Source organism: Lolium perenne, chromosome 3, assembly GCF_019359855.2.
Source record: "Lolium perenne isolate Kyuss_39 chromosome 3, Kyuss_2.0, whole genome shotgun sequence".
Taxonomy (NCBI): Eukaryota; Viridiplantae; Streptophyta; class Magnoliopsida; order Poales; family Poaceae; genus Lolium; species Lolium perenne.
This window is the reverse complement of record NC_067246.2, coordinates 241,225,479-241,234,003: the sequence shown is the minus strand read 5'-3', so window position 1 is coordinate 241,234,003 and position 8,525 is coordinate 241,225,479. Positions and strand designations below refer to the sequence as shown.

The 8,525-nt window shown below is 50.1% G+C and overlaps 1 protein-coding gene across 1 annotated transcript; it reads left to right on the top strand.

Moving 5' to 3' along the window:
• The first annotated feature begins 1,912 nt into the window (after positions 1-1,912).
• On the top strand, positions 1,913-4,178 carry LOC127343835 (uncharacterized). The gene is made up of 3 exons (XM_051370024.1): positions 1,913-2,228; positions 2,313-2,532; positions 3,544-4,178. The coding sequence occupies exons 1-3, from the start codon at positions 2,046-2,048 to the stop codon at positions 3,963-3,965; spliced, it is 825 nt and encodes a 274-aa protein (XP_051225984.1). The 5' UTR covers positions 1,913-2,045; the 3' UTR covers positions 3,966-4,178.
• Positions 4,179-8,525: the final 4,347 nt, after the last annotated feature.

The following is an 8,525-nucleotide window of genomic DNA, read 5'->3' as shown; positions in this document are numbered from 1 at the left end:
CTTCTCCCTCTACGAAGAATAAGCCCAGGGAGCTCTGATTTGTCTGACTATGCCCAAATTTGGCTGCAATGGATGCGGTCGTAGATGGGGGGTGACAAGATCTAGAACTCTCAGGGTAGCGTTTGAAGCTTCAGCTTGAGAACTTCATCAACATCAGCGAGAATGTGTTGCTGCTTCTTCCAGCCAAGGTGGCCTCTTCGCGTGTCGGAGCCTGGTTCTCTGATGGATCATCTTCCTCCAGGTCAAAGAGCCAAATCGAAAGATCTTTGTCCACCCCGGCGTGGCTCCACACGTCGGCTATCCCCAAGTGGTTCTGTCCCTGGTGGACTGCCGGGCGGCCTTCGCTCGGTGGTTCTGCCACAGTGGTGGAACGTGGAAGAGGACCCGATTTCTTTTCCTAGGTTTCTTGTACATGTCAGAAAGATTGAGGACGTGCTTGTAATTTCGTATTTATTTCTGGTTCTCCATGTAACTTGTACCCACCGCTTGGAATGAAGCTTCTAGGTCCTGTTGGACCTAACCCTATTCAAAAAATGAATTTATTTCCGGCCTACCATATATGGTTGGTATTTGGTAATATGACTTCTCTTGTTCATTTCACATCACTTGCAAAGAGAAAATCTGTTAATAAAAGATTGTTTCTTAACTTTACATCTAATAACTTATTCCATGCATAAAAAATATCCATCGATCAACATTGGTGAGTTTTCACAAAAATATTATATTGTATAAGAATGTCTTTATTTTTTAGTTGACGAGATAGTAAAGAAAGCATACATTATGTTTCTCTCTCTTTCATACTCTCCTTTTTTTATTTAGTTCGTGTCCAAGTTTTTAGTCAAAGTTAAATTTGTCAAGTTTCACCAAAAATATATCAAAATGTCAACAACCATATACAAAATGCATATAATGCGAAAAAAACTAGATATTACGATAATTCTAACAGTATACATTTTACATTATATATGTTATAATACCTTTTCCTAAATATTTAGTAAAACTTTGACTAAACCTGATCTAATTATGAACGGAGGGAATATGAGGAATCCTCCTATGTGGCATCTCTAAGATAGCTCCATTCTAGGTATCACCATACCTCTTTAGTGCTTCACCGATGACCCGAAAAAACAGTGCAATTTCTTGCAAGAGGTCAAATAATTGAGTAGATGCATCAATTATAGAAATAATGATGGTATTAGACCACTTTATGTAGATCATAGAAGCTAGCGGTGAGTGCTAGCTTCTATGGTATGGAAATATGGTGATCTTTCCCAATTGCAGTCACCGTCGTGTCTTCTAGTCCCGCATTGACAATTTTTCGGCCACGGTCTCTATAAGCTCTCGTGTTTTTACAAAGTTGCTCTAGTATGCGAGGGCCTCAAAGCTGGAAATGAGTTTTGCTCACGGTGCGCCGCCAAGGGATGCAAAAGGAAGATCGTGCTAATCTTTTCAAGAACTTGTATAGAATTTCTTATTCTTGTGCGGAAGCTCTTCTGTTCTTGTAAGGGATGGTTTCGTACAGCACATGGCCTATGCCTTTTTCAAAAAAAAAAAAAAAAAGAACTTACACAACCCAAACTATGCTTCTGAGGAAGTATTTCCCGTTTTCTTAGAAGGATCACCAACAATCAGCAAACCAGAGACGGGAAGCAATTCCATGGCGCGCACATAGAATCCTGCTAATTGGTACCTGACGTGGATCCGTGCTGTTCCCGTGCGCCAATCAACAGGCGGGCCCCACTGCCCTGTCCCCAATCGATCGGTCGCCTCATGCCCTCATCTACAATGCCGGCAGGCCCCACCGCACAATAGCGCTCAGCTTCACCGCTGCCCATTCTCCACGTCCCTCGAGGCATCGACGCTTCCGGCAGGTGAGGCGACCCATATTTATAGCCACCCTGGGTCGACCCAGTCGGATCAGATCACAGCACCGTCGAGCTAGCTAACATCCGATCAGCACACCAAGGATCACATCCCCAGCTAGCTTGTGGGGATCAGAGAGGGAAAAGTGATCAAGAGTTTATCAAAACACACACTCACTCGCAATGGTTATGGAAGAAGCCATGGATAGCGACATGAGCCTGTCGAACATGGTGCTGAGCTTCCTAGAGGAGGGGGAGACGGAGAGATGGCCGGAGGACAACAACGAAGACGTCGACGAGGGGTCCAGCGGCGGCAGCACCGCCGAGAGCAGGGCCTTCTGGCAGGCACAGCACTCCCAGCTCCATGTAAGCCTCTTCTCTATCTGGTTGCGCAGGTCGAGAGTACATAGTTCTGATCTGTGTTCTGATCGAGAGATGTCGTATGTGCAGGAGGCTCTGGCCAAGACGAGCACGGCCGAGAGCAGGATACGGGCGGTCGCGGAGGACGCCATGGAGAAGACACGCGCCGTCTGCTCCTGCGCGAGACGGGCGGCGGCCGGCGACTGCCGGAGCTGCCTGCTACGGCGCGTCGCCGAGCGGCTCCGCGACGCCGGATACAGCAGCGCTATCTGCAGGTCCAAGTGGACGCGGTCCCTGGACATCCCTGCAGGTAATTGGTTGCTTTCGAGACACAGTAGTTGGTTCCTTCGAAACGAAAGTTCAGACTGCGGGATTAACTAAGATTAGACGGAGTAACTTCACTAGTAACTAAGTGTTCAACTCAGCTAGTTATTGTAACATCACACTTCTCAAGATACAATGAGTTTATAAGCTAATTAATGAAGACATATATGATATTACTTTGATGTTACTAACCACTATGAAAGAATTAACATAGAGTAGTAACATTTGCATGTTACTACTCTATGTTACTTCCCACTATGATTAGTATTAAAGAGCTGTCAGTTCCAAAAGAATAGCGCATACACTGCTGGCGTGAACCGTGTGCCAATTCGAGGGAGCTGTCTTGGGCAGTGAAGAACTTGAGATTTGATCCCTCCGAAGAATCATTTAGTAACCATAATAGCTAGAATTTTACATACAGATGGGTAGCAAATAAGTGTTCCACTCTGCAAAAAAAAAAAGTTCCACTCTGGCTTTAACCTCTTTCAAAGCAACGAAAACAACGAGTACCATATGAAACCCCACTATGAATATTCGCTTCGAACACTGGCACCACAAAATAGCTAGTACTCTCTACCGCCAAAACCGAGCTGAAACCACGAGCGCAAAAATAACACGTTTAAACGATTTTCTTCTGCCGATTCTACGATGTAACATGGCTCACATGGACATGATGGCCAACCAACGCACCGAGGAAACAGACGCTTCCAGTGCTACAGCCAAGTAAAAAAAATGGCAGGCACCCGTCACCGTCTCCATTATTTCCTGATCGACCGCCTGCGACATGAACCTGCAACAGCCGTTCCGACCTAACGCGTCCGGCCGGCGTCCACATCGTCATTGCAACTTGCCCGACCAGATGTTCTTACATTTACACCACGTTTTATTGCCTGCTCTAAACACTCCAAAACCTGCACGCTCGACGCAACGTCACATGCGCTCCTGCTTGAATACCGAATTCGAAGCTGACGTTTTCTTCATCTTCTGTAACGCGCAGGCGAGCACAGCTACGTGGAGGCGGCGGTGCAGACCCGGAGCGGCAAGGCGGTGCGGGTGGTGGTGGAGCCCAGCTTCCGCGCCGAGTTCCAGATGGCGCGCGCCGGCGCCGACTACCGCGCGCTCGTCGCCGCGCTCCCGGAGGCCTTCGTCGGACGCGCCGACAGGCTGCGCGCCGTCGTCAAGGCCATGTGCGCCGCCGCAAAGCAGTGCATGAAGGACAACGGCATGCACCTCGGACCCTGGAGGAAACACAAGTACATGCAGTCTAAGTGGGTCGGCACGCCCCAGCGGGATGCGGCGACGGCGGCAGCGGATGACACGGTCACGGCTGGGTCGCTGTCGCCGGAGAAGCAGCCCAAGTTCAGGGCCTCCATGCTCAGCTTCGACTTCGGCCGGGCCGCCGCGGTGGTGGTTGCGTGATGCCGTGACGCAGGCGACAAGAGAAATGCGTGATGTATGTTATCCATGTTGTTATGCACCGGCCTTATGCCCATGCCGCGGGAGCTGTGGTAGCTAGTAGAGTGTATATGTACAGGGGACGTTGTCTGCAAACTGCAACATCATGAATCTTTTCTTGAGAAGGAGAAATCCGCCGAAAGAGGATAAAAGTAGAAACGAAATCCAATTTTCACATCCCCAAATCTCGACAGATGCAAAAATAGTCCTTTAATAGATACATTTGAATTTGGTCAAACCTCTCAAATCCATATTTCCATCCATCTATAAAAGGAAATCGAAGGTTTGACCACATTCAAACGTATCTAGTGACCTACAATCGACCATCACAAATCCCAACTATGGTAAGCATCAAAGTAAGTTGTACATAACCTAAATCACTAGCAAGAACTATGGTTATCAGTAGCAACAAGCACCATTAGGTCCTTACATATCTGCGGTACTCTAGTCATCATGCGCGTCACAACGCATAGGGCGGGGAGGCCTCCAATTATGCCGAAAATTACTCCCATGGCATGGTTGGACTTCATGTGAGGGTCGTGTTGGTGGGCCTGTGACGGAAAACATGCCAAATGTTGTCTCCAAACAGATAAGTTGTCGTTGGGCTATCTGTTTTGCCCTAAACTGGCCGACAAGAAATTGTCGTAGCAGCGCCATTGCTCTTGTAGTCGCTGCTGACCCATCCGAGTCGTTGTAGTGAGGAAAGGAAATTGTTCAACGATTGAGCCTTCATCTTTAACCGCGCCAGTGTTCCCTTCCCTATTGTATATCCATCCAAGAATCCATGCCGCCACCCTACTCTCCTCCATCGACATGGTGTTTGGTGATTTTTCTGAACAAAATTTTTGGTACAAAAATATCGTAGACTCTCTCATAACTGGTATCGACATTTTGTGGCTGTTATTGCACCTGTCGTAGCCTATTCGACGGTACCTCGGATGAGGGATCCTCACGAGGGGGAGAAGAAGTAGGGGACATAGGGCGGAGAGCACTCGGGACAGTGGTACGCGATTTACCCAGCTTCGGAACACCTGCTCGAGGACAGGGCCTACTGCTGCTTGTCTGGAATTATCTGGGCGCTTTCGCGTTGTTACAATGGTTGTGGTTGTGCCTCTAGGGCTCCCGGGATCCGGCTTATATAGGCGCACGGATCTAGGGTTTACATGGAGAGTCCTAGCCGGAATACAAGTTGCCTAACTACGGTACAATATCTTGCCGTGTACGTCAAGGATCCGCCTTCCATCTTGGCCGTGCTGGATCCGGATACTTTATGGGCCTCCACGGATCCGGCCTCTTCGTAGGTCGGTTGAGATCCGGCTCCTCGTTCATGTGCTGGACTTCATCCTTCATGATCAACAGCAACTGGGCCGCCCGATGGGCCACACGCCACCATCACCGTATGTGGGCCACCCTGGCTTGCCGGATCCAGGCCATGTCGTTGATATACCCATAAAGTATACCCACAACAGTAGCCCCCGAAGTTCTCCGAGATTCATCATTCCTCCGACTTCATTCAGCTCGGATTCGAAGAGAATCTTGAAGAGCTTCAAAACCTTTATTTGTCTCCGGTATCATCTATTCGGAAATCTTCCTTTCTTCTGGATCGGTAATGTAACGGAGATTCCACTTTTCCCGCGCACAACTTCCTTTTTTCCCACGCTAAATTTTCGGAGATGCGAATCTTCTAGCCGGAAATTTCGGGAGCGCACAGTTAAGTTACCCTCACGTTATTTTACCGTTTTTGACCTAAGACACGTGTCGGTCATCCAACGGCGTGACTGTTCAGTTTCTACCGTTAGATCCGAAACACGAATCTCCGTGCGGGGTCTATATATAACCCTCGCCCGCGGTAACTTCTCATTCCTTCACCTTCTCACCCACGTCGTCTTCTTCCTCGCGCGGCGCCGCCCGATAGATCTCATCTCTGGCGAACTTTGCCACGGTGAGCTCCACGCGCCGCCAGCCCAAGCATCTCCTCGCGCCAAGATCCTCTCGGTTGAACGGGAAATCCTTCCCGCCGCCGATTCGTGGTCACGCGAGGCGATTCCCTGCAAGTCCGGCGACCTCGACTCCACCGGAGCTCCGTCGAGCCACCGCGCCATTAACGGTACGTGCGCCGGCCTCATAGAAGATAAACTTAGTGTAGATCCGGATGCTCAATTTAGCTCGCATGGGTGCAGCCGGAAGCATGCCGCATGGTTCACCGCACTGTACTGGTAGTTCTCCGAATAGCCCGGATCCCAGTACGCTAGTTCCAATCTGCCCGGATCCCATAGCATATCTGCCACCATATGTTTTCGACATCAGGTTAGCTCAACCGTTTTCCGCATCTTCCAGCACCGCTACAGGCCGGATCCCCTCCCTCAAAGAGCTTCAAGAAGAACTCGAGGGACAAGCTAGGATGGCAGCCAAAGTACAAGAGGCGGAAAATAAGAGGGCATCCAAGGCCCGGATTCGTGAAGGAGAACGGGGTCAGTGGTGGCCCTGTGAGACCACCGATGTGGAGCTTAGAGAGCTTCAGAACGAAGGTATGATCTCCGCTCATTGGAGTTTCATACGCGACACCGACGTCCCTAAGCCCGGAACTGGCGAAGTGGTTATGACCAAGGCCTGGGTAGAGCGCGGATTGTCGCTCCCTTGCTCGGAATTTTTCCTCTCAATCCTCAACACATACGGACTTCAACCCCACAACATCTGCCCAAACTCATACCTCCTCCTCTCAAACTTCGTAACTCTCTGCGAAGGGCACCTTGGGATTCGACCAGATGTCAGATTATGGCAGTTTTTCTTCCGAGTGAAGAAAGAGACAAAAGATAAAGCAATTGTGAACTGCGGGAGCATGACGTTCATGCTCCGACCAGGTCGCATGTATCCGCCGCACGACTCTCACGAATCCGTCCGGTACTGGAACGCCGGATGGTTCTATGAGAAGAATGCTTCGGTTCCGAACGTCCATGAGGGATTGCCCAAGTTCGTCAACGAGCCTCCGGAGGAGCTTGCGAGCTGGAGCTTTGTTCCTTCGCTCGCCCAAAACCCAATCTTGGAGAAGGCAGCACGGAGAATCTCTTGGCTAGTCCATGACGGGCTAACCGGAGCTCAACTCACACTAAGCTGGTTTACCCGGCGGATCCAGCCACTACGGTACAACGCACGATTAATCTGTGCATATACCGGGGCGGACGACCTGCTCCGAGCTACCCGCCACAACCTTCCGGTTGATTCCCTCAAGAGGAGAATCAAGACTCTCGTGAAGATTGGCCGAGGCCAACCGGTCCCGGAGCTAATCAAGGATATTCATACAAACGACCAGTGTCCTCCGGTAAGCCCCAACTCCTTTGTTACTTCTATCTTCACAAGTTTGGATGTTAACTAATCTTGTACTCATGTTTCCTCCAGCTCGATACTTTGGCGGAGGAGGAATTTCGCACCATACTTCGTGTCCCTGTCAGCGGTGACGCGGCGGAGGAGGTTCCGGACGACGAGGAAGAGGAAGAGGAGCAGGCACCTCGAAAGGCTGCCCCTCGACCTTCAAAACGTCCCCGCGCCAAAGCTTCCGGTTCTGAAGCCGGAGCTAGCGGTGAGGCCTCCGCTAAGAAACCTAAGACCGTCAAGCCACCTCCGCTGAACTCGAAGAAAGCGGAGCGTGAACGCCTGAAGATGCTTTCAACAGCAGGCAAACGCTCACGTCCCAACATCCCCGGCGCCCCGTGAGTTTCCGAGTATAGTGTGTCTTTGTTTTGATGACGTTATTCCTTTTATGATTCCTTCCACTTGTTTGCAGAAATCCGAGTACCAGCGCCACCCGGACTGCCAGCCAAGAGCCCATCACGAAATACATGAAAAAGTCTCTGGCTGTTGGCCCCTCTACACCAGTTCCGCCCAGCACCTCCCACACTGCTCCTCAGCCATCTCCCCCTCAAGCTGATCAGTCTCCCCCTCCTGCCGCAAACACTCCACCGGAAATAATTCCGGTTAGCAGCGAGAAGGTGGGCGGAGAAGATCCTAAAGCCAAGGGTCCTGCCCCTGATGAAGCAGAAAATCAAGCCCAAGGAGAAGCTGAGGTCACTTCTTCTGAGAAAGCTGAAGCCGGTGTTGGCGATGTCGTCGTATTTCCGAAAAACTTTGGAGATCCGGCTGACCTCACTTCCACCCCCAAGGCATATGCAACTAAGTTTTTCAACAAACTTACTGAGGCGGAGACATGGGAGCTTGAACAAGACTTCCTCAACGCCATGCTGGACAACGCCTGGGGGAAACCTGATGCCGCGACGTCGGAAATTCAGGACTTCATGAAGGACGTCGGCCAGTTCTTCGACAAACTCATCTGCAAGCAAAAGGTATTCCCCAGTAGCCCCCAAGCATGTAGGCGGAAAACTAGATACTAGTTAGCGTCTAGATGCTTAGACAAAGGTCACTTCTGGAGAGATTTTTAAATTGTAGCAGTAGCCCCCAAGAATTATGGCGGAAAGGTTCCGGCAATAATGCTTCAAAGGAAACCACTATTATAGGCGGAATTTTTACTCC

What these genes read in the sequence shown, in the direction of transcription:
- LOC127343835 (XM_051370024.1), top strand. Translation starts at nt 2,046, where the DNA reads ATGGTTATGGAAGAAGCCATGGATAGCGACATGAGCCTGTCGAACATG. An exon ending in CACAGCACTCCCAGCTCCAT is followed by an intron (nt 2,229 to 2,312) that starts GTAAGCCTCTTC and finishes TCGTATGTGCAG; the next exon opens with GAGGCTCTGGCCAAGACGAG. An exon ending in GTCCCTGGACATCCCTGCAG is followed by an intron (nt 2,533 to 3,543) that starts GTAATTGGTTGC and finishes TGTAACGCGCAG; the next exon opens with GCGAGCACAGCTACGTGGAG.